The sequence below is a fragment of the Sprattus sprattus genome, assembly GCF_963457725.1.
Source record: "Sprattus sprattus genome assembly, chromosome: 20".
Lineage (NCBI taxonomy): Eukaryota > Metazoa > Chordata > Actinopteri > Clupeiformes > Clupeidae > Sprattus > Sprattus sprattus.
Genome location: NC_137918.1, coordinates 2216254 through 2242490, shown reverse-complemented (window position 1 = coordinate 2242490; position 26237 = coordinate 2216254). Strand labels below are relative to the sequence as shown.

Sequence of the window (26237 nt, the reverse complement as noted above, 5' to 3'; positions counted from 1 at the left end):
GCTTAGTGCAACATAGTCCATCAACTGTAGTATCAGGTGTAGCCTATACAGTGCCTTGCATAAGTATTCACCCCCCTTGGATGTTTTACCCTTTTATCAGTGTGCTTGCCCGAAGGGAAGCACAGTATTGTTCTTCATAAGTTTTCTTTCTTTATTCTCCCCGTTTTTCTTGCAGCTAACTACTCCTCGCCCGATTGAGATAGAGACGCCGTTCAAACACCGAAACGTCCGGCCCGATCCGGTGCAACCTGCTATGACTTTTCGTGGCGGTACTCCTTGCCACTCCTTTTTTATTCCTCTTTTTCCATCACCTTTTTCCTCCATAGACTTGCATGGCAGAACTCTGTGCCATTATGACATCATAATAGGGTCATTAAACTGGCTTGCACCTGTGCTTCACTGACACCTCTCACTGACACTCACTGGCCAAGGCTCCTCTTCTCTCTCTGTCCCTCTCCATTCAACTGTATAACTAGGAATATTAAGAGACACCTTCCATACCAGGGCTCTACTCACTCATGCATACTCACTCATGTTTACTCACTCGTGCATACTCACTCGTGCATACTCACTCATGCATACTCACTCATGCATACTCACTCATGTTTACTCACTCATGCATACTCACTCATGTTTACTCACTCATGCATACTCACTCATGCTTACTCACTCATGCATACTCACTCATGTTTACTCACTCGTGCATACTCACTCATACATACTCACTCATGCATACTCACTCATGTTAACTCACTCGTGCACACTCACTCATGCACACTCACTCATGCATACTCACTCATGCATACTCACTCATGTTTACTCACTCATGCATACTCACTCATGTTTACTCACTCATGCATACTCATTTGTGCATGCTCATCCAGCAGGGAGAGCTGGAGAGCTGACACCTGCCCCAATTCCAAGGCACTTGTTCTCTCGGTCATGGCCGCAACAGAGCAAGCACACTCTCGCAGTTCGTTCACGAAACGCATTCTAGTTGCTTTTATAAATATCATGGTCAATATAAGTTGGCTTTTTGGACAAAAAAATTCACAAAATAGCCCTCTTTAATGTCAAAGTGAAAACAGATTTCTACACAGTTATGTAAATTAAATAAAAATATGTAATGAAAATAAGTGATTGCATAAGTATTCACCCCCTTTAAATAGACTGACCTAATTCAACAGAGGTCCAGCCAATTGGTGCTAGAAGGCTCACAATAAGTGAAATGGGGATCAGTGTGCAGTGAATGTGTCTCAAGTTATTGTAGTATAATGACACTTGTGTCTGGAAGGTCCATTCACTGGTCAGTATTCAGTAATCAGTATTCCTGGCTACTGTTACACCATGAAGACCCAAGATCACTCTAAGAAACTCAGAGAAAAGGTTATTGAAAAGTATAGGTCAGGGGAAGGATACAAAAAAATGTCCAAGGCACTTACCATCCCCTGAAATTCTGTTCAATCCATCATCAAGAAATGGAAGGAATATGGCACATGTGTAAAACTGCCTAGATCAGGCCGTCCTTACAAACTGAGTGACCGTGCAAGAATGAGACTAGTAAGAGAGGCCACCAAGACACCTATAACTATTCTGAAGAAGTTTCAAGCTTCAGCAGCTGGTATGGGAGATAATCTGCACAACAACTGTTGCCTGGGTTCTTCACCAATCAAAGCTTCATGGAAGAGAGCCACTGTTGAAAAATGCTCCACTTTGGTCTCATCAAACAACAGAACCTTCTTCCACTTGACCATTGAGACTCCCACATGCCTTTTGGCGAACTGTAGTCGACACTTTTTTTCAAAAGTGGCTCTCTTCCATAAAGCTTTGATTGGTGAAGAACCCAGGCAACAGTTGGTGTATGCATAGTTTCTCCAATCTCAACTGCTGAAGCTTGAAAACTCCTTTAGAGTAGTCATAGGTCTATTGGTGGCCTCTCTTACTAGTCTCATTCTTGCACGGTCACTCAGTTTGTGAGGACGGCCTGATCTAGGCAGATTTACACATGTGCATTAATCCATCCATTTCTTGATGATGGATTTAACAAAAACATCCAAGGGGGTGAATACTTATGCAAGGTACTGTTCCTCCGTATAGTCCACTTTTGGTCATATCACCTGGAATTTGTCCAGGTATGTTAAGTGGGTAGGGGAGGAGACTTGAACTCCTTAAAAGTTGAAAATTAAGTTATCAAGCCAATTTCATTAAGTTAGTACACCTTGAATTTTGTTTTAATTCAATGAATGCAGAAATTTGAGTTTAAATTACAAACAATATTACGTTGATGTAATTACCAACTTTATTACGTCAACACAACTCATTAAAATAATGTTTGCTACTTAAAAGGTTTATCTAAATCAATAAATCAGAATTTTTATCTTGCAACCATGCATTTAATTAAGTGGTGGTAAAAGGTCCCCTGAATTACTTTTTAGAGTGTGCATGCCCTTTTAAGGAGCTGGCGGGGTGTTCAATTTAAGAATCAGTGCACATCTCAGATTACTTTGGCGGTTTAAGAACACATTTTCCAGACGGATATGAATTCCATGGGATCTTTCTTAGGGTTGGTCTTACGAAGTTCGTAAGAAGATATTTAAGAAGACACTTAAGAAAATGTTCGAGAATGAGGTCCAATGTTCTTCAGTGACCTTCCTAGTCACCAGATCTAAATCCAATAAAACACCTTTGGGAAGTGGTAGAACGGGAGATATAGTGCTCCTATGAGTGAATGTGAAACACCAAGAATTCAGTGGTTGTAAAAATCACGGACTTTATTTTTATTAAATTTTTTAAAAAACAAAGAGATTTAGTTAATCATTGAGCACAGACACAAGATGTAATAAAGTCATTATATGTAGCAGTGGACATTCCGTTCCAGTTGAAATTACTCCCCACAAAACGACTATCTCTCCCAGTGTCATCGCTCTACTCCACGTCTCAGTGGCTCCTCTTGTTTTGGCAGTAAGTAACATTGCTTGTGATTGGCTCGAGCACCTCGAGCATCTCGTCACCTTTCCCACAGGTACACTACAATGGTGTCATGTTTTTTAAAACAACCCAAAAAAGTTTAAAAAGAACTGTGCACATTCATAAGAGTGGCTCTTTGCAAAGTTGGCCAGTGTGTTAAGAACACTGGAAAAATGAAAACACATCATGCCCGTACACATAAGATACATGGATACTAAACAAAAATCCCCACACAACTTCTGTGGTCTCCACATGGTCTGGAAAACTAAGTGGTTGTAGACCACCAGATATGGTTTTGGTCCCAAAACCGTTTTGGTTCCAACACAGGTGAGGGTGTTTTAAGATATTGAAAGAAACTGAAGACTGAAGAAGAACAGGGAGGAGGGGAGTGGGGTGGGGGGTTACAAGGTGAGGAGAAGGACGACTGTTAAGTGTTTCTGATGGGGATGTCTTTGGACATAGACATAACCCAATTACAAGAAGGAGGGGAGGAGGACACACGAGAGGAAGAGAGGGAGGGGGTGAGATGTTGAGATGTTTGTGCTGCGGTCGGCTCAGACGCTGCTGAGGTCCTGGAGGGTCTGGTCCAGGGTGGCATGGAGCTGAACGTTCTCATCCTTCGCTTGGGCCACTCGCTCTGCGGCACACAGGGTGTCAAGTGTTAGACGGACTTTAGAACACGATCATAAGAATGACTCAAGACTAACTAAGGAGTGTTGCAAGGTGATCATAAATCTTGTTAAAATGAAAAGACGGAAAACACCGGCAAATCAATTACGGCTGTCGCTTATTCTGAAGTACACAAATGCAAACTGTCACCTGGTTGATCTGCTCCTTCCCTCCCTACTTGTTCACTACCCCTCATTCTCACCATCACCTTCTCTAGAGCTAGAACAGCACCAGTATCACTCTTCCCTGGTTTCACTAAATAAAATGAATTACTTTTACTCTTTCTTCACTGTCTCCTCTTAAACGTCTAATGTCTTCACTGAGCTGAGGTTGATGGCAATTTGTCACAGGTGTAGCATAAAACTCTTACTTCTGTCTGGTGCCATTGTGCCAACATCAACACTAAAAATGACCCTCCTTGATTAGATACTTGGCTTTCCCCAACTATACTGACAGTACACTATTATCCAGCTCTTATGTTGAGATATAAATATGAATGCAGATTAAGTAAAACTGCATAATAATGGCATGGAAACATTTAAGACCAAGGGCCCTATTTAGACGATCAGAAACGCAAGTAGGACAGCGGCAAACGCAAGTAGCTGTGTGGGCGGCTCTATGGCGCAGTTGCTATTATAACGGCGGAAAAAACACACTTGCGCTCAAATGGGTTGGTCCAAAGGAGGTTACTCAGCCATAGGTGTGGTTTGGGCGTAATATGCAATAAACCAATCCGAGCGTCATCTCACATTCCCTTTAAGAGCGAGGAGCGCAAGCGGCTTGTTATTTTAAATGGCGGAATTACCTGGTGGAAGACCGGAAAAGTTCACAGCTGAGGAGACCGACGTGAGATTTACACACATTTTTTGGCAAGCCATATATAATTACAAGGAAAATAAAGTATTTACCACATGAGGAAATCATTGTGATATCCATATCCAAGATATTTTCAAAATAGGCATACATCTAGCGTACACATTGACCCAAATGATTCAGGTTAATTGAAGCTGCGTGACATTTGATTTATTTACTGTCATTTTGAAACTGCAAGATACCACAAAGGAAGACTTGCGCCCGAGAAACGCCTTCTCTGTTCCGGCCCGCCCATGCCGGCGCAAGTTCATTTCGACGAGCGCCTCTGGAGGGAAAATCCCGCTGTGCGCCGGGTGCAAGATAGGAATGATACATGCGTCGGTGACAATGTCAATTGCGCTGGGTGCAAGATAGGGCCCCAAGTGTGTGTTGTGTGTGTGTGTGTGGGTTTTTAAATGGTTAGTCAAACAGAGGTGCATGTAGTCTCTGGATTATTTTCCTCTCATACATGTCCTTACCCACCAGCCTCGATGAGACATTTCATTTAACAGTGCTGAGTCATGTAAAGACAGGCTATATGATCGCAGAGATCATACAGCATACAGGCTCTCTCGCACACGCACACGATCACGCACACGCACAGTCTCTCTCTACCAAACAAACAGTGAAGAGACAGAGCAAATAATGAATACAGGAAACAAAACTATTTTTTTCTTTTTATCCTCCTTTCATTCAAGAACATATGGAACAGGAAAAAGAACAGAGCCAAAGCATCTCAAAAGGCAGAACCTGTACAAGAAACAACACAGGAAGCCCAGGCAAAAAAAACAGCCCACCCTTCTGGAAGGACAAAGAGGGAAGTAGCAGAGGAGAGAGATAAAGAATAAAAACACAACTAGCAGAAAGGGAAAATAACAGACCAGTACAGGTGAAGAAATGAAAACGTAGACTTGGAGCATAAATAATGACAGATAAGACAACAGAAGAGAAGATTGGGGATTGCCTGGGGTGGGGGGGTAGAAAGCGCGGGAAAAAACAGGCAGCCGAAATGAAGAGAAGGGGGCGTAGGCCTGTGTCTGAGTTTGGAGCCAAAAAACAGCCAGAGAGGAAAGAATCCTGTGCCTCTTATCTGCAAATACAGAGCAGGAATACACCACTGAGAATAACACACAGCACTAGATTATGACCTCTGAGAATAACACACAGGACTAGATAATGATCGCGGTTAGTCGGTGAGTACTCACAGTTCACAGCTTCATCTCTACAGTGTAAGTGCTACCAGTGTTACAACAGCATTGGTTATTATCCTGTTATCCACAACTCTCTAAAGCCCTTTAGCAAACACACACGCTAGGCTGACATATTCACTCATCAACTCTTCTCCTCTGTGGGTGATATTTATTTAAGTGGTTGACTACTGACTCTGACTGTGTGATAACTGCTCCTGAGGGAGTTCTTGCATTACTGCTCTACCACACCTGACAGAGCTCATCAATAGCACCCTGAGTAAATTAAACGAGAATTCAACTCATCAAGGGCATTGTTATCATTAGGAGTCTTTAATTGGGTGTAGCAGATGTTGCTGATTCGGAGTTCACCTACAGCTGGGCCAAAAGATAGTGGTCTGTGTGCCATTTAGTTCAGTGGAACTTCTTCGGTTTACCAGCAGAGGGCACTCTCTATATACTCTACACACCATTATACGAGTTTACTTGAGGCCCCCAGTATAAGTACAACAAATTCCCATTCCATCACTAGTAACCAAAAGAGAAGGGGACGGCCACTGTATTAGAGAACTGTATGCTTCATGCCTCAACTCTGAAAACATCCACAGAGTCTCAATCTCTCAACATGCAACACAGCAGGGTCAGCCATGACACCAGTGTTAGACTGCAGAATTAGGCTTATCTGAGCTCATACCACGTTGTTATACCACCATGTTACATCTCCTTTACACACACACACGCGCACACACACACCCACACACCATTAGAGATAGTGTTAATCACAGACGGCATACAAATGGAGTAATTACATGGAAGTCATGTCGTTGAGAGCATGGTCCAGCTCCTCGCTAATGGCCTTATACTTCAGTTTCTGAGCATAAAGCTCATCTGTCCATCCGGGAAAGAGGGGGAGAAAGAGAAACAAGAGACGCAAAGAGAGCAGGAAAGAGAGAGAGTATGTGTGCGTTATAAAGAGTATGTGTGAGAGAGAGAGAGAGTATGTGTGTGTGAGAGAGAGAGAGAGAGTATGTGTGTGTGAGAGAGAGAGAGAGAGAGAGAGTATGTGTGTGTGTGAGAGAGAGAGAGAGAGAGTATGTGTGTGAGAGAGTAGAGAGAGAGAGAGAATGTGTGTGTGTGAGAGAGTAGAGAGAGAGAGACCAGGGCCGTGTTTTTAAAGAAACAGACAAGTGTGAGAGACAAGTGTGAGAGGAAGAATGAAACAGAAAACAGGAGAAAACACAGGAAGGAAATCAGTTGTGAAGCAGGAAAAGGTATAACATCACAAAGCAGGATGGAGCCACGAGGAAGGAAAGAGAAGACACGTGATGAAAGAATGCAAGAGAGAAAAAGACAACGTTTTACCTTCCAGGTCATCAATGGTCTTCTCCAGTTTAGCCACAGACCTCTCTGCAAACTCAGCACGAGTCTCAGCCTGAAAAACACACACACACACATTTATTTTAATATACTTCAGACAACAAAGCTATTGTGTATATGGGGAGGTAAAAAATAGAGGAAGACGTGGTGAGATATGCCTTGCCTCTTTCAGTTTATCAGTCAAGATCTTGATCTCTTCCTCATATTTGTCCTCTTTCTGAGAGTACTGCAGGAAAAGATAAACACTCAGTGAGTTTCAAGCTCTCCTTCTTTCACTCACACACACACAGAGACACACACACACACACACACACACACACAGGTTCGTATTGTAAAGCACAGGTTTGCTTCCTGTTAACAGATATCCTGCATCCATCCATCACTACTATATCAGCAACCTAATCAGAAATCAAACAACAACCTAAAGCTCTTGGAAAGGGGACCTGCTGATACCAATGCCCAAATCCTGTGTATATATGGGAGTGTGGGAGTGTCTGTTACGCTTCTGGGAGCTCGGTCTGTGTGGACATTCTGTGCTTTAGTGCGCTGGAGACTGACACAGCTCTGCGTGCCTGGTCTGTGTTTGTAGAAGTTTTTTGTTTTGTGTTTTTTTTATGCCTGTGTGTGTTTGTAGAAGGCTGGGCTAGGTGTTGTGTGGATGCCAGTGACTAAAAGCACATCAGGGCTTGTCCACTGGAATGTGGCCGGAACAGTCACAGGCATGAGTCTCAGTGTGTGTGTGTAAGTGAGTGAGTATGTCAAGGCCTCAAACTGCATTGTTTCTCTTGGAAACTTAATGTTCTGTTACCCAAAACAGCCTGTAATTTCTTAAGCATCGTGGTTTTCCAGGTATATTTTTACAGGCATGAATATAACAGAATATAATCTCTGAGGGAGTTTCCGCCAGGAGGCTACCGTATCATCTCACTGAACCTTAAACCCACCTCCGATCCTCCTATTACAATCTGTCTAAATCTACTAATGTTTGGACTGTGTGCCAACTATGTGCCTTGAAGCATTTTCTGGGAAGTGATAAGAGAACATGCGGGTCAGTCATGGATTCTAATGTGCAACACAGCTCGCCCCCACCTCCCAGCAGACCTGTGCGATCAATTGATTCCCAAGACCCTTAGTAAATAAATGTTTCTTTATAATAGACCTCATATTTTTCCCCCTCATACTGACAGTAATAAAATCCATTCCAAGTAATTTAATTGAGTGTAAATTAATATTTCAGGCGTCATGTTCCACATCACTCCACACAGACAATCGCTGAAATGATGGGTATGGATGGGTATTATCCTATCACAATGCTCCAGCAGAGTGTGTATGTCATGTGCCATGACATCTCTGCCCTTTTGGTATGTATGATAAAGCACTGATGCAGTCTGGGTAAAGGCCAGCGGTACAGGAAACCCTTTCTTGTTAGATGTGCATGACTGCACAGAACTGATGGATCTGAAACCGCCCCCAACTGTAACGGACAGAGCTCAGCTGACTGACCGTGGACAAATACTCTTGTGATTGATACAGGACTAAACCTTTCTATGCCACCTCTCTGATGTCTTGCTACATTTACATGTCATTTTTTATCTGTGAACTAAATTGTCTCTTTTCTCTCTCTCTTGCTTGCAAAGCCACCATAATAGCCTGCATTTACATCTACACGTACAAGACAAGACATTTCACTTTGGACCAACTTGCTGCTAAATACTACTATCTAATCTATTTGAATCCCTAACTTCATTCTCTGATTATGTCTTCTTTCTTCCCCTTTCTCTTTAGACTCCTATTAAAGGTTAAGACCTTGACCTCAGACCATACTCTTTAGTCAAGTTTAGCGATTGGTTTCTCACTTCTAGCATTGGTCTTGGGCCCTGTAAAGTGCTGAGACCATGTCTATTGTTTATAATGGCACTACACAAATCAATAAAACGGAATTGACCCTATTAAACTGGGAACCCTAGCATCTCAATGGACCATAAAATCTTCACACTACACAGTCGACTACTCGCCCACATAATTGGATCCATGCACACACGCACAAGCATGCAGTAAAAGCACCCAACGCCAGCGGTACCTTTTCGGCTTGGGCCTCCAAGCTCTTAAGATTATTGGTGACATTTTTCAGCTCCTCCTCAAGCTCAGCACACTTACTGCACCGAGGGCGGCCATTTTGATCAGAGGGCAAAATGGCCATAGGGGAAGAGGTGATGAAGGCATAGTGGAAAAGGTGATGGAAAAAGCAGGAGAGAACAAGGAAAGAGAGTGAACACTTTAAGGAACAGAGAGCAAACACTAGAAGAGCAAGAAAAGCACAAAGCAAAGTTAAGCTTAAAAATGGCTAGATTGCTACCATAGGCTTACAAGGGTGATCAAATGAGGGAGCCCATGGCGTACACAGAATAGGGCTCCAATAGAAAAGCATTATGGTCCTCGAGAAACCCAACACTGGTCTACTGCTTTGAGTGATATGAGCTATGTGATCTTCCAGTGTCTTATAGAGACTGTGCTCCTTTGAAACAATGGTGTTGAATGGTTGTGTGAGTTCCTTTGGGATTCGAGCAGTCTGCAGAATTAAACAGGCGCTCTGACAAAGTCAGAGGTGCTTTAAAGCATGCTTACACAATGCAGAACAGATGTAGAGCATACAGACGTGTTGAGGTAAGCAAGTTAACTCAATCCATGCGGACAACAGGAGTGACTCCCGCAGATAGAGCAGGCTGGACAGGGTTTTTACCCCCAGGACTTCATAAGGGGTATGTGTGGATCTGAGACCTAAGACACATGCAAGAGGGCAATACGCATGCGAGAGAGAGAGAGAGAGAGAGAGAGAGAGAGAGAGGAGAAAGAGAAAAGAGAAAGAAAGAAAGAAAGAAAGAGAAGGATAGTCTCGGAAGGAGACAGGTCAGAGAAACAAACGACCAAAAAAGACCTTTGGGGTAAAGGGTTGAAGAGAAAGAAACTTAGGCCAGAGGTAAAGGGTGCAGTATCACACCCATTACATGAAGTGAAGAAAGATGGCTGAAGTCGGGGAGAGCAGGTCCTGTATCGTCCCAGGCTACATCTCCACAAGCGCCTCAGCAGACACCACCACAAACACTACACACACACACACACACACACACACACACACACACACACACACACACACACGCACTACCGTCACACAACCACTACACACTCACACACACACACACACACGCACTACCGTCACACAACCACTACACACTCACACAGGCATACCTCCACTCCCAATAAGATTACTGTTCCCTTTGCATTCATCTCTCCATATTTGGAGGGGATCCATGAACCCCTTGGCTGGCATGAAGTGCAAACCTTTTAAGTACATCATCTTTTTCATTATTAAACAAAGACATCTACACACACTTTATCTCACACACACATACTCTCTCACACACACACACACACACAGACTCACTTTCTCGCTCACATACACACACTCTCTCGCACATACACGCGCTCACACACACACTCTCTCTCTCTCTCACACACACCCTTCCTTTCTTTCTCTCTCACACACACACTCACACTACCTTGTCCTCATGGGCCTGCAGGCTCTTCAGTGTTTGGTCCAGTCCCCTAAGCTCCTCCTCCAGACCCTTGGAATTGCTATTAGTGTTTGGGAACGCAGCATCAAAGGGGCGGGGCAGCATGCAGACATCCAACAAACCCACCAACCAGGGAGCGGATGGTATTCGGGTCATACCCAAACACATGCAGGAGCACACGTGGTCACACACACACACACACACACACACACACACACACACACACACACACACACACACACAAACACACAGGTATTTGGTTATGACGGGAATGGCTGTTGTCATGCAAATTAGGGCATTTTTCTCATGAAGGGAGAACAGTAGGGACCAGGCTTATTATGGGATGGCCCGTCAGATGAGTCTGATGGTGGCTGAATGTTTTTGAAAGAGATTCCAGTGCGGAATTACTTCACTCATGCTGGAATGTGTGCTCTGTTCACAGCTGTGTGTGGCCATGGAGGTTTGGAGCCATCCACGGTCTAATGAAGGGGCTTGTGTATTGAGACAATGAGTTTGTGTGTGTGTGTGTGTGTGTGTGTGTGTGGATAATTCACTCACGCCTCGGCCAGCTCTGCCCTCTCCTCTGTGCGCTCCAGCTCTCCCTCAACGATCACCAATTTACGGGCCACCTACACACACAAACAAACACACACACAGAAAGAGCAACAAAATGAGACTTGTACAGTCATGTGTTTTTTTATACACTACCGTTCAAAAGTTTGGGGTCACTTTGAAAAATAAGGACATTTCTAAGAAAAGCACTGTTTTTTCAAAGAAGATGACATAACATTACTCAGAAATACACTCTATACATTGTTAATGTGGTAAATGACGATTCTAGGTGGAAATATCTGGTTTTTAATGAAATATCTGCATAGGTGTATAGAGGCCCATTTCCAGCAACTATCACTCCGGTGTTCTAATGGTACATTGTGTTTGCTAATCGCCTTAGAAGACTCATGGATGACTAGAAAACCCTTGAAAAACCTTGTGCATTTATGTTAGCACAGCTGAAAATTGTTCTGCTGGTGAGCGAAGCTATAAAACTGGCCTTCATTTGAGCTAGTTGAGTATCTGGAGCATCACATTTGTGGGTTTGGTTATACTCTCAAAATGGCTAGAAAAAGATAACTTTCATGTGAAACTCACCAGTCTATTCTTGTTCTTAGAGATGAAGGCTATTCCATGTGAGAAATTGCGAAGAAACTGAACTTTTCCTACAACAGTGTATACTACTCTCTTCAGAGAACAGCAGAAACGGGCTATAACCAGAGTAGAAAGAGAAGTGGGAGGCCCCGGTGCACAACTCAGCAAGAAGACAAATATATTAGAGTGTCTAGTTTAAGAAAAAGACACCTCATAGGTCCTTAACTGGCAGCTTTTTAAAAAAAAACACCAGTGTCACCTTCTACAGTGAAGAGGCCACTCTGGGATGCTGGCCTTATAGGCAGAGTGGCAAAAAAAAAAGCTATATCTGAGACTGGCCAATAAAAAGAAAAGATTAATATGGGCAAAAGAACACCGACAGATTGGAAAAAAGTGTTGAAGTTTGAGGTGTTTGGATCATACAGAAGAACAATTGTGAGACGCAGAACAGGTAAAAAGATGCTGGAAGAGTGCCTGAAGCCATCTGTCAAGCATGGTGGAGGTAATGTGATGGTCTGGGGCTGCTTTGGTGCTGGTAAAGTGGGAGATTTGTAAAAGGTAAAAGGGATTTTAAATAGGGAATGGCATCACTCCATTTTGCAGCGCCATGCATGTGGACAGCGCTTGATTGGAGCCAATTTCCTCCTACAACAGGACAATGACCCAAAGCGCACCTCCAAATTATGCAAGAACTCTATAGGGACGAAGCAGGCAGCTTGTATGCTGTCTGTAATGGAGTGGCCAGCGCAGTCACCAGATCTCAACCCCATTGAGCTGTTGTGGGAGCAGCTTGGCCGTATGATACGCAAGAAGTGCCCATCAAGCCAATCCAACTTGTGAGAGGTGCTTCAGGAAGCGTGGGGTGAAATTTCTACAGATTACCTCAACAAATTAACAGCTAGAATGCCAAAGGTCTCCAATTCTGTAATTGCTGCAAATGGACCCTTTTTTGGCCAAAGCAAAGTTTGAAGAACAAAATTAATATTTCAAATAAAAATCATTATTTCCAACCTTCTCAATGTCTTGACTATATTTTCTATTCATTTTGCAACTCATTTGATAAATACAAGTGTGAGTTTTCATGGAAAACATGAAATTGTCCGGGTGACCCCAAACTTTTCAACGGTAGTGTATGTATATGTATATGTGTGTATGAATATGTCTATGTGTATGTGTGTATGTATATGTATGTGTGTATGTTTGTGTGTTTGTGTGTTTGTGTGTTTATGTGTATGTGTATGTATATGTATAAGGGATGGGAAGATCGCATCGATGCATCGGCATAAAAGCTCACGATGCGATGGCCCGGATCAAAAAAGGGTGCACCGGATACAATCTGGGATGAACCGCGATGCATCGTTTCTAAAAATGTTGCATCGGTATAATCCGGTATAATTTTATATTTAGATAGATTCCCCCTCTCCAAACTGTTTCCTAAACACGCTCTCATCTCCACTGCTGTCAGTGGCAGATTCTTGTGAAGTCTCGCGGACTAGTGTAGCGCGAGTTGAAGGCGTGTTCGGGAGAGAGTTACCATGGCTGATGAGGAGTTAGACGTCCCTAAATCTCGCAATAAATCTAAGGTTTGGCAACACTTTGGCTTTACAAAGAAAGATGGGAAATTTTATAAGACCCATACAATATGCAAAATATGTCGTGCTGCAATAAAGTACACAGGCAGCACGACTAATTTACAGTGGCTAGCTCAACAAGTACACCTAGCAAGCAGACTGAGCAAAGTATTTCCACTTTTTTTCATGCCCCGCTGGCTACCAACTCAGCTCGTTCAAAGGCAATAACCAAAGCCATGTGACATAGTTACAGTACAGCGCAGTTTGCTTCATCCTGATCATGTGGATTAACTCATATTCCTAAAGAAAAACCTTAAAATAGGACAAATGAGTTCAATTTCGTGTGTGAGGCAGTTGATCCTCATGTTTAGGATGAAGCAAACTGTGTTGTTACTGGCAGGTATAGAGAAACATTTGTACATTTAGAACACACTTACACACACGTACACATACATGTTTTCTTTTGGCAGAAACCTTGTTAATGATTTGTTGTCTGACAAATAAATGAATCATTATGTACCATATTAAATTGCATAGAATTGTATTACTTTGCATCACATCTTGTTGAATCGCATCGTGTCGAATCGCACTGCATCGCAATAGGGGTGAATCGTATCGTATCGCATTAGCAGCTGCTTTTATGTATCTTTAATGTATTGGATCGTTGGCAGTGCATCGAGATGTGTATCACATCGTCCTCAGTGATGAGATGCACATCCCTAGTATGTATATGTGTATACTGTATGTGTTGACACTCACCTCCTCATACTTGCGGTCGGCCTCCTCCGCAATGTGCTTGGCCTCCTTCAGCTGGATCTCCTGCAGCTCCATCTTCTCCTCATCCTTCAGGGCCCTGTTCTCAATCACCTTCATTCCTCTATCACAAAGGAAAAGAGAGAAGGGTGGGATTAGAGAAAGGGGTAACGAGAGACGGATAGGCAGATGGGGGGGGGGCTCCAGGACTCCCTTGCAAGACGCAAGATGATAAGTAAGCTTGTGTGTATATGCATTGTCGCATTTGTCAATGTTTTGGGCGGTTGGGTGCACGTACCTCTCACTCTCATCTGCGGCTTTCTCAGCCTCCTCGAGCTTCTGCAGGGCAGTGGCCAGGCGCTCCTGAGCGCGATCCAGCTCCTCCTCAACCAGCTGGATACGCCTGTTCAGAGAGGCCACCTCTGCCTCAGCCTGAGAGGAGGAAAGAAGAGAGAGAGAGAGAGAAAGAGAACAAGACATAAACACATATATCTAATAAACAGAGGAGTGGAAGAATGGGCTTGCATTCATCTACCAGAAAAAGCCAAGCACGTGCTTGGTAGATGTTTTTCGACACACAACAACGTGATTTACTTGAACCTTAAGCTGACGTTCGTGTGTGTGCAGGTGTCTATGGTCACCACAACATCATTTCATTCTGGCAAGCTTTGCCGTGCTGAGATGATGTAATGCATCCTGTCGGAAAGATATATGTGTAATAAAGCCTCATACAAAAGGCAATTCCAAGAGTCACATTCCACAAGGAGTGAGGGAAAGATGTAGCCTGACGATGTCATACTCATAATTCTAGTCAGAATATGAGTCTGAGACCGGACTATTGGGCTGTGATTATGGGGCGTGTTTCAACGAACCAGGAAAGAAAATTCCTCTTCGCTGAATTGGATACCTAGAACCAATCAGAGCAACGTAGTATTTCCATCTGATAGATTAAACTTTTACCTGATCCCGTAGGAAGGACGGCAAAAACATCTTTTCAATCGACAAATGCCTTGATCGCGTTTCTCTGTTCCTCTTTCAAAATGAATGCGCTGTCATATCTGTTGATTTACTTAATTAGCACTCAAGGCTAGAAGCTACCATTCGTTTGAATGTTCTTTTTTTCTACGCGTTAGCATAACCTATCAATAATGCTCTAGAGTGCTTCAGTTAAGACCCATAATCCTGGGCAACACTCGTTTTGCGTATACACAACTAACCGAGTCAATGTAGACATATAAAAGTCGTGTAGATAGCTTAAATCATATAAAATATGTCCCACTAAGCTTCCGAGACGGCGCCATCTTTGTTCGATGTATACCGGTATTCTATCAATATCTGTCCATCAACGTATAAAGCCCGCCCTTACAATTTGAATGGTCAGATCACTTTTCGGGGCCGTTTAAACCCTCCCAACTAACTCGACTCCAGACTGAATCTCCAGACCAAAAATTTTGTGGGCGGAGTTCAGGCTGGTATCCAGGCTAGGAAAGATGACAAATAATTGCATAGATACATATGGATGAATTCTCTATATCTTCTCTGAGCTTTCCCCCCTTTACGTTCACAAACTGGAGACCCAAACGCAAAAAGAACATTTCTGCAAATAAACTGACTGATTGTGAGACAATCTTGCTCTTTCAGAAACACAGTTAATCATTGCGTCGCGTCAGCGCTGCAAGAGCGTGTGCCGTTGCTGTAGTTACTTGTCCAGAATCCCGGATATTACGACATCGCTGACAAAGGAGAATTTCGCTCCTAATAAGGCGGTGAGGAATCTAGGGTGAGTCTATCTGGCGCAACACGTTGATTCGTATGTTTGAATGAAGATTAAGCTTATCAAACGAGACGATTTGGAAATGAAAAAGCAATCAACAACAACAAAACTTGCATACATAAAAACTCTGAGGCGAGAGTGAAAATAGGCTACCTGACCTTGTATGTACAACAGCTTATAAGACACTGGACAGGTGCCAGTGCAGGCAACACCAGATGTGTTAAATGTTGACTAAGTGTGTTCTAACCTCTCTTAATATGACACTGTACATAAATAAGAAATAACCTTTCCGTGTGTTCTTTGTGGAGTATTGTTTTGTCTGTAAAATGATAGGGCGACTTGGAATTCTGTGCACAGGGAGCGATGAATTCATGGCAGAGAAAAGTCAATTCACTTTCGAGAAAAGGGCAGGTTTGTATTTTAACAGAAAAAGAGGCATACTGGGCACCCATTATCAGCGTTTGGCCCTTCCATCCGGAACGCGCCCAGTTTTGATGTGTCAGATCGGCTCATGCCAACTAATTCCAGCAGGTCAGAACAGTAGTCATCCTCTTCACAAGAATTATCTAATTTTCAAAGTTCCAGTGGCTTGGCTACAAAGTAGCACAACCGACAACTTCAGTGGTAGGTCATGTGCAACGGTTGTTTTATGTGCAGTCAGATGACAAAAACCATAGTAAAATCAACTCTGAATTGAATTAAAATGTGATTTCTTCCTCCTCTGGTCTTTCCACAAATCCCAGTGGTAGGCTACCACACATCGTTCACCGATTCCGGGGATACCATAGCATTTCCACCATCATTAAAAAACACGTGTTTCAATAAGAGAAAACTCCTTCGAAACGTAACAATGTAGCTACAGACGAAGAAAATCAGATAACAGCCAGATCTCGGTGACTTGGAGTCTACGAAATGAGTTACTTTACCTGTTCTCTTGAGCGTTTCTCCTCCTCAACCTGCCTCTGCAAAAGCTCAGCTTTCTCCTCTGCTTCATCCGCTTGTTGCTGTAAAACTTTGATTTTTCGCTTAACTGCATCGATGCTACCCATTCCAGCCATTTCTATGCTCTTATTAGTAGCCTTTTGTAGTGGTCGAGAATGGTTTCCTATCGAGCTGAATGGGGCAGAAGGGTGGACCAAGAGAATGGGGGGAGAAAAATTACGGCACCAACGCCCCGCCAACAAGTCAAACGCAGACAGTGATGGGAGTATAGGATGGCCGTTTGTCCAGAACACCCGTCCCCACTCGCAGATCAACTAATTCTATGAAGTTTTAAGACTGCCAGGCTGACTGACAAAAAACTGACAACACTCCGATTCAAATGTAAACTCGGGTTTAAAGAATTAAATAGTTTGGTCGCTAGTGTTAGCCAGGAAGCACCCAAAGTTGAAGAAGCGCTAGTTAGTTGTTTTTTCTCAGACGTGGCAAGCGCTTTTTATTCATTCGCTTCCGTTGTGAAAATCCTGTCGACTTTGATCGAGACCACGATGCAACAGTTTTTTCATTAAAACTAAACGGATAAAAAGTTAGTTCGTGCAGCTGCAGTGCGGTCGATACTTTCCCTTCCCTTCTCTTCTATCGTCTCACTTTGCTCTTTGCCTCAAGTCTTCCTTTTTCAACCACTTCCGCCTCACTCCACCCTGTCTCCGACGGCCAGGAAAGACAATGAATGGAATGCTGATCCAGGAACAGCCCAAATACACGCTGTTTCATCCTCTTGAATTCTCGGCGCAAACAATGGCTCTGACCTGTCGTCAGTGTTAGAGTCCCAGGGGACACCCACAGGTTTATTACACGTGTCATGGCCAGGTAACTTGCGTAAGCAAAAAAAAAAAGATCAATCATTTTGACACTTCACGCCACTCCCAGGTAACTTAGGGTAATTCAGACAAGGCGTTATGTCCGCACACTAATATTTCCTCTGATTTATTCAAATATAGGCCTATTTGGTAGAAAACATTTGATGACTCTAAGCCACTTCATATATTAAACAGAGTGCTGACTTTTAAAAGCAGACAGTGCCTAGTCTAAAAGAAAGTATATATTTATCAAGGATGACACACCTTTACATATATAAAATGTAATTCATTTAGGTGGAATTACTCAAAAGTGCTGAGATGTTACTTGTAAGCAAGTGTTTGTGCTTGTTTTTATGCTTTTATTTAAAACTGAGCATTTCAGTAAACAACATTCTAACATTGCTGCACACAAATTGCAAAACTGTTTGTCATTGCTTTGGATCCTCTTTGGGACCAGAATGCTGATATCCCTCACTCATCATTAACTTCAGCATCATTCTTCAGTGTCACCACAGTTAAGTAGCCTGTCCACTACTTTCTAGCATCCATAATACACTCACACACACATACACACACACACACACACACATCTCATTTAGTCACAGAACCCTTCAGAGTTTTTTCGCCATGTAGGAAACATGATGAAGGCTGATACTAGCTGCATAGTCATGGCCTCTCTCACTCTATCTCGCTCTCTCTCGCTCTCTTCCTCTCTCTTCCTCTCTCTCGCTCTCTCTCTCTCTCTCTCCCTCTCTCTCTATCTCTCATCCTCTCTCTCTTCCTCTCTCTCTTCCTCTCTCTCTTCCTCTCTCTCTCTCTCTCTCTCTCTCTCTCTCTCTCTCTCTATCTCTCTCCCTCTCTCTCGCTCTATATACAGTGCCCTCCACAAATATTGGCACCCCTAGTGAATATGAGCTAAACAGGCTATAAAAAATATGTCTTTGCTGTTAATCCTCTTGGTTTTTCACTCAAAATATTCACAAAAATCTTACCTTTTCATTGAAGTAAAATTATTGAAAAAAAACAAAAACTGTTGGCATTAAATACATATTTTCCCCCAAAACATGTGTGCCAGAATTATTGGCACCCCTAGAAAAATCTTGAATTAAAATCTAACTGAAGTATATTTCCAGTCATATTTTACACTTTTAAGTTCACCTTTTTGATAAGGAACTCTTATGAGGTCAACCATGACTTCCAGTTCCACTGGCGTACAAATATGAGGTGACACAGGCCAAATTCCATTAGTCATTCATCACTATGGGAAAGACCCAAATAACACAGTGATGATGTGCGACGAAAAGTTGTTGAGCTGCACAAATCAAGCAATGGACACAAGAAAATCTCTAAACAGTTGACAATACCCATTTCCACTATCATGGAAATAATTAAGAAGTTTAAAGCGACAGGAGATGTTAAGAATCAGCCTGGAAGAGGACGTGTATGTACATTGACCCTACGCACCGTGAGGGGGATGGTTCTACTGGCAAAATAATCTCCAAGGATCACAGCTGGAGAATTGTTGAGGTTAGTTGAAAGTCAGACTTTCAATGGGACCGAGTTATATGGTCAGATGAGACCAAAATAAAGCTTTTTGGCAACAAACATCAAAGGTGGGTTTGGCGTAGACAGACAGATAGCCATACAGAAAAGCACCCCATACCCAATGTGAAGTATGGTGGCGGATCTTTGATGTTTTGGGGCTGTTTTTCTTCCAAAGGCCCTGACATCTTGTTAGGATACATGGTATCATGGACTCCATCAAATACCAGCAGATATTAAATGAAAACCTAACAGCCCCCTCCAGTAAGCCTTAAAACGGGCCGTGGTTGGACCTTTCAGCAGGTCAATGATTCTAGGCAAACCTCAAAATCAAAACAAAAATGGTTCACCGACCACAGAATAAAGGTTTTGCCATGGCCATCACAGTCCCCTCACCTAAACCCCATAGAAAATCTGTGGGATGAGCTGTAGCCAAGTCTACAAACGTTGACCTCAGATTCTGAAGGATCTGAAGAGATACTGCATGTAGGAATGGTCTCAGATCCCGTGCCATGTGTTCACTAACCTCATCACGCATTATAGGAGGAGACTCGGAGCTATTATCTTGGTAAATGGAGGTTGCACAAAACATTACATTAAGGGGTGCCAATAATTGTGGCACACATGTTTTGGGGAAAAATATTTATTTAATGTCAATGTTTTTTTTTTCTTTTAATAATTTTACTTCAATGAAAAGGTAAGATTTTTGTGTATATTTCGAGTGAAAGACTGAGAGGATAAACAGCAGACATATTTTTTTATAGACTGTTTAGCTCATATTCACTAGGGGTGCCAATATTTGTGGAGGGCACTGTATCTATCTCTCTCTCTCCCTCTCTCTCTCTTTCTCTCTCTTCCTCTCTCTCTCTCTCACGCTCTCTATCTCTCTTCCTCTTTCTCTCTCTCTCTGTCATCTGTCTCACTGTGGCTTCATGGCTGTGGTTGTATCTTCCTCTAGTGGCCATGTGCCATGCTGTTCAAACCATCCCAATGAAAACCCTTCAAGCCTAAGTGTTATGCTCCCTGTCTGTGAACCCTGCATCTTATAATACAGGTCTCGCCATCATCTATTCTGCCGATGATGCAGTGTCATTAAAACATAAGTACATTACAAAAATTTGGAATTATAATGTATTTCAAATAAATTAATATTGGATTATTCAGCCTTGCTTTCTCAAATTGTATTCTTGATAATTGTTGATTAGTTGTCCAACTAGGTTTTGGTTGATAGGTCTAGTTTATGTTAATGCCAGATTAGATTAATCTAGAGGTATTGAAGGTAAAAAGGAAATTGGACAAGGTTGGACAACACACACATATAAAGCTGAGTAATCAATGTGGTGTGAAAAATTACACACAGAAACATATGAGTATTGCTAAACTAGATCGCCTAGTCAGTATACCAATGGAATAAATCATTTTTTAATTTAGAACTTAGTATGTAAATGCAGAGGGTCAACATCAAAAATAAATCTGTCTACATTCTCAGGCTTGGTTATATTTCATTTACTGTGTGTCAGTTTGGTTGTGTGATCATGTGATGTGATCTCTTCACTTGCACTATTATAATGTTACCAGCAGGTAGCGGTGTTGAATAGACGTTGACACAAAATAGCGGCAGGGGTAAGTAGGCCTACGTCACTTAAAATGTTCATGAATGTATGACTGTCACATTTACACAAACTTATAACTTGAATTAACTGAAAGATGAAATTGTCAGCAAATACAATTTTAAAGATTTTCAAATCTTTAAATGAATTGCCATGATTTCTGTACCATACGACCTTCTGTTTGTCTGTAGGATTTACCTGTAAATATCACCTTGTTTCATCTTGTGCTGAGAGGCTTCTGTACAGGTCCTGACTTATTACATTCTCACACCTAAGGCTGAGAAGAAAATCAACAAGTCTTTAATTTCACTCTCTAATGTGTTAAGGTAGTCCCTTCTTTACGCCTGTGTGTGGGTGTGTGTGTGTGTGTGTATGTATGTATGGTTGTGTGTGTGTCTGTGTGCGCGCGCATGTTCAGCTAATACACACACACACACACACACACACACACACACACACACACACACACACACACACACACCCACACACACACACACACAAAAGGCAGTACCATATGTTGCATGCAGCATGTGGCGTGTGTGCCCTTCACCCGCCCAATGCTTCTCATAATTGGGCACTGATACAGCGTCCTTTCAGGGCCAATTACTCAAGACTGTCGGATATGTTTCAGGCATTTACTGCTGGACGGATCAACACAGAGCTGTGTGTGTGTGTGTGTGTGTGTGTGTGTGTGTGTGTGTGTGTGTGTGTGTGTGTGTCTGTCTGTCTGCATGTGTGCATATGTGTGTGTGTGTGTGTGTGTGTGTGTGTGTGTGTGTGTGTGTGTGTGTGTGTGTGTGTGTGTGTGTGCGCGTGTGTGTTTGACATGTGGCTACAAAGGTACAGCACACTTGAGCAGGAAATGCACAGCAAATGAAATCAGAACGAAGGACACCAGCTGCTCCACTTCCCCACATAACTGAGGTCCGCAGGCCACCTCAGACGACACTTAAATTTAGCCTGTTTGCTTTTCTGAGACAGTCGAGGGAGAGGCGGACACAGGCTTTGGCCTGCGGCTGTCCGTGGACTAGATGGGTGGAGGCTGCTGCTGTGCAGAAGCCCTGGCAGATGGGGTGACACTAAAACATCCATGGCTAACTTCATACTTGACCAACCCAACAGGGGAACGCTCACTGGAACAAATGCTCCTGGTGATTAAGACCATGTTTTGGATCTTCCCAAGCACGGCTAGGATGGATGTCTCGGTGTCTGTGAGCTTCGGTAAACCTCTGTCTCTGTCAGACAGCGAAAATAGCCTGATGACCATGACCCAGACCTGGCCTTTTAAGACATGGGCTTCAGTAGATATTGCAGGATGCTGCATAGAGAGCCATATAAATATCTTTCTTTACTTTCATTCTATCTCTCCATCTCCCACATGAACCATCAACCCTCTCTCTCATTCTCACATCCATATATAGACACACAAAGATTCATGTACTTAACCTCCCTCTCTGTCTATGAGACAAATGCTGTCCCTCTCTCTCTCTCTTTCTCTCCCCCCTTCCCTTTTCTCTCTCTCTCACACACACACACACACACACACACACACACACACACACACACACACACACACACACACACACACACACACACACACACACACACACACACACACATTCTCTCTCACTATTAAAGCCCTTTGGCATGCAGTCCATGCTTAGCGTGTCCATTCGAAGGCCAGGCATTAGTGCAACAGACAGGATGGTGACAGGTGTTCCTCTTGCTATTTCCAGGTACCTGACTACACAGTAAATCAGCCGCAACAACAAGGCAACAACAGCAGGATGAGACAGGAGAGGCGAAGAGATGGACAGAACAAAAGAAAGATGTAAGCTGTGCTGTCTAAATGGTATCTAACATATGGTAAAGTCATACGGCGGCTAGAACACTCTGGCGCTGATGCCATTTTCTCCCTTTAGGAGACATTGCGGACCACTCTGTAACATGAGTGTGTGCCAGAAAACCTTTATGCTTTTAAAGCGATTTTCAGAGTTTTGTTTCCCATTCGAATATTTAATGTATTGAACTAGATCTTAATGTATTGAACTAGATCTTAACCAGATCAAGGCCGGATCTGACCCTGGGTCAGTGGCTTGGTACTTTGAGTGGGCAGATCTCCCGTCCCCCTTGACCTTTCACCTGAGGTGTGAGCCGGAGCAGCAGCAGGAGAGCGTGATTTGTGATTTATGCCGACTGCGACCTTGCTTGTGAGAGCTGATGTGAGGTTTTGTGCCCAAGCTCTGAGAATGTTCGATATGTTGGCTCTAAGAACCCCTAATCATTAATCATTTGCGGCATTTAACAACTACGGTGGCCTGGTGGTGAGAAGGGTCTCTGTGATGGCCTTAAGCCCCGCACTCTAAAATAGGCTGCAGGCCCCTCTGGGAGTGAGGACATCACGATGGTGCCTGATTTCATCTGATAGTGGGGATACTATGTGAGTGTGTGTGTGTGTGTGTGTAAGAGAGAAAGAGAGAGAGGGGTGTGTGTGTGTGGGGGGGGGGGGGGGGGGTTCAATGAGAAAAAGAGATGGATACAGAGGGATTGTGTGATGTCCAGATGACATCATGTCCAGAAAGAACGGATACAGGGAGCATTGGAGGGGGCCTGAAACAGGGTGTGTGTCTGTGTGGACTCACATCTGCAGCCTTCTTCTCTGAGATATCCAGTTTCTCCTGAGCGTCCTTGAGTGCCTCTGTGTACTTATCCAACTCATCCTCAGTCCCCTTCAGCTTCTTGGTCGTCTGAAGCAACTCATCCTCATGCTGAGAGAGAGAGGAAGAAAGAACGAGGGATACAGGAGGAAACGAGAAAAGACAAAATGGTCAGAATGAGCTAAAAATAGATGGGGTACCAAATGGAATGGACCACATACACACTCCTTTACACACACACACACACACACACACACACTCAGAGACACACACACACACGGTAACTGGACATATTCAGAAGTTGGACGCAACACAATTTGCCAGACTTCACTGAAGTGGGGTGTCGTCTTCCCTTCCTTTCCAACACCCTGACCTCTGACCTGAAGGAGTTTGGCGCTAAAGCCAGGTAGCAACCAGCCTTGGCTCTTCCTCAGAAGAGAGTCTGGAATGATTGACAGGTTTGGCAAAGTTGTGTTTCATCGCCATGCAGATATAAATACTGCGCCTGTACAAGACTATCCCTTCAGACGCCCACTGTAAAGCCACACATGTTAATCACCCCCCCCCCCCGCATTGTTTCCGTGGGGATATCACTGCCCCCTGTGGAAGCACCAGGCTTAGAGAGAGGACAGGGGGGATTGGGGGGGGTCAGGGCTAGGGTTTCAGACCTCCTTCATCTGGCAGCTACATCACTTTTCTAGACTCGGTATGGTGTTCTTTAAACTGAAAATCATAGGAGAGATTCGAAAAAAGAAAACCTTCTTCACTTCCATTGTCAAAGCTATTCTCTTAGAAGCCATTTTGTGCCTTGCTGTATTTTAATAAATAAGTATCCTACATTTAGGCAAGGAAATACAGCCCATGTGGACTTTCACATAGTCATTCTGACTACAGTAACATAAACTTTCGCCTATATTACAATAATATGTAGACTTATATGGCACTGATAAGAATCCCATTGACTATCTTTATCTTTGGTTAACTGAACAATTGATTCTCTTTCAGCCTCTGCGTCTCTCTCTGTCTGTTCATCATTCATCATTCATCTTATCTCATTCACCTGTTTACTTCGTTCCTCTGCTCCCTTCTTGTCTATCTCGGCCTGCTCAGCCTGGTCCAGAGCGTTTTCCTTATCCAGCTTGAGCATCAGCATCTTCTTCTTGACGGCCTCCATCTTGGCTGCTCTTCCAAATGAAAGATGGGAAGAAGAAGAAGAAGAAGAAGAAGAAGAAGACTAGAGGAGTGCAGAGACTGAGGGTGAGGGTCAGTTAGGAAGAGGAGTTTGATACTGATCCCAAAGAGAGAGAGGGTTGGAGAGAGAGGTGGAGATGGGGAGTGAGAGTGGGAGAATGAGATACCAAACTCATTGAGCGGCAGACAAAAGGCGTATATATAGGGAAGGGAGGGGCCAATCCTTGGTGCAGGGCTGCGGGCGGAAGCCTCGCCCAGACAAATGATTAGCCCCTCCCATTCCAAAAATAATCTCCCTCCAAGCCTCAATTGTTCGTAAAAGTTGCACTCAAGTAAAAGTTAAACTTTTTCATTTTTGTATTCTTTTATCTCCTTTCTCTCACACTCTTTCCACTATTCCATCAGTCCCTGATTACTTTCCTCGCCCTGTCAGCTGGTTGTTCCTCAAAAATGAATGAGAGAGCACAGGGGGAACAGAATGGATGTCCCCAGCTATTAACAGACAATACGAAGCCTTCTATTCTTGTCCAGCACAGGTGCATGGCTTGTGTGTGTAGTTATGAGCAAAAGCGCATGTTCGTCTGTGTGTATCCGTGACTGTTTCTGTATCTGTGTGTGGGAAAGAATTAGTGTGTGTATTTCTGTGGCTTGAGAGGACAACAGCTTTGTGAACTGTCAGTCTCCTGTGCTAGTGAACGTAAGATGGTGTCTTTATGGCGTGCCCCCATGGTTACTATGGCTGCTGCTGATCTTGGTTTGTTCCTGTTTAAGAGCTTGTCAGTCCTGTCAGTCAGTCCATGTTCACACTGCAAACGAACACTGGACACTACTGGACGCAATTTGGCAGCCATTTAAAGACCTGTGGCCAGCTCTTGTGTCTTGTGGGGGGAGGGGGGGGGGGGTGGAATATAAAGCAGAGTCTGAACAGCTGAAGTACCCTTCCCAGTCACACTACCCCACTCGCTCCCCCCAGGGAGCTCAGGGTCTGGTGGCCTGCCCTTACTGAAGCTTGCGTGAAACCTCAGCACCTCCACTTCGCTGCTTTCCACTACGCCTGCTATGCCATTAGGGGAAGACGAAGGGCGACCCGAAACAGGCCTAGCTACAGCGCTAAGACTAATCCGAGGGGTTTCAAGTTTAAAGGGCAGGAGAGAAGCCAACCCTAAAGGCCAAAGGTCAGAGGTTACACATATATTTAGCATGTAGGCTTAGCACGTAGATAGTTGAGTGCGGGGTCACTGAATTTATCGTTAAATGTGACTTTCAGGGTGTTTAGTGCTGCCGAAGTGGGTGAAGTAGTGGTAAGTGACCTTAGAACTAGACTAAGATGGCAGGAGTATAGACTATCAATTGCTTATTTCCTTGGTGCTACTTCACGTTGAGCTTTCATTAACCAACATTAATTGCATGCAGTATATTAAATACATAAAATATTAACTACAACATGCAACACTTAGGTTGTACTGTTTGTCAACACTGAGATGCTGAAAGTTTGTTGACACAACCAATGAACTGAATATTAGAAGCGATCCTTTTTATTTAACTTGAATGATTCCTTAACATTGATGTT

At 43.4% G+C, this 26237-nt stretch overlaps 1 protein-coding gene across 8 annotated transcripts; it reads right to left on the bottom strand.

The window, feature by feature from the left end:
- Window positions 1–2792: 2792 nt before the first annotated feature.
- Window positions 2793–24824, bottom strand: tpm3 (tropomyosin 3). Of its 8 annotated transcripts, none has more exons than XM_080859383.1 (10): window positions 24537–24824; window positions 23462–23587; window positions 14393–14526; window positions 14101–14218; window positions 11183–11253; window positions 10610–10685; window positions 7216–7278; window positions 7038–7107; window positions 6485–6563; window positions 5171–5578 (listed from the first exon to the last, which is right to left on the bottom strand). In XM_080859383.1, the coding sequence occupies exons 1-10, from the start codon at window positions 24648–24650 to the stop codon at window positions 5575–5577; spliced, it is 855 nt and encodes a 284-aa protein (XP_080715509.1). In that variant the 5' UTR covers window positions 24651–24824; the 3' UTR covers window positions 5171–5574. The 8 variants fall into 8 exon arrangements, with proteins under 8 accessions (XP_080715514.1, XP_080715510.1, XP_080715512.1 ...); XM_080859381.1 differs by lacking the exon at window positions 10610–10685 and adding an exon at window positions 9133–9208; XM_080859384.1 differs by lacking the exons at window positions 5171–5578; window positions 6485–6563 and adding an exon at window positions 2796–3604.
- Window positions 24825–26237: the final 1413 nt, after the last annotated feature.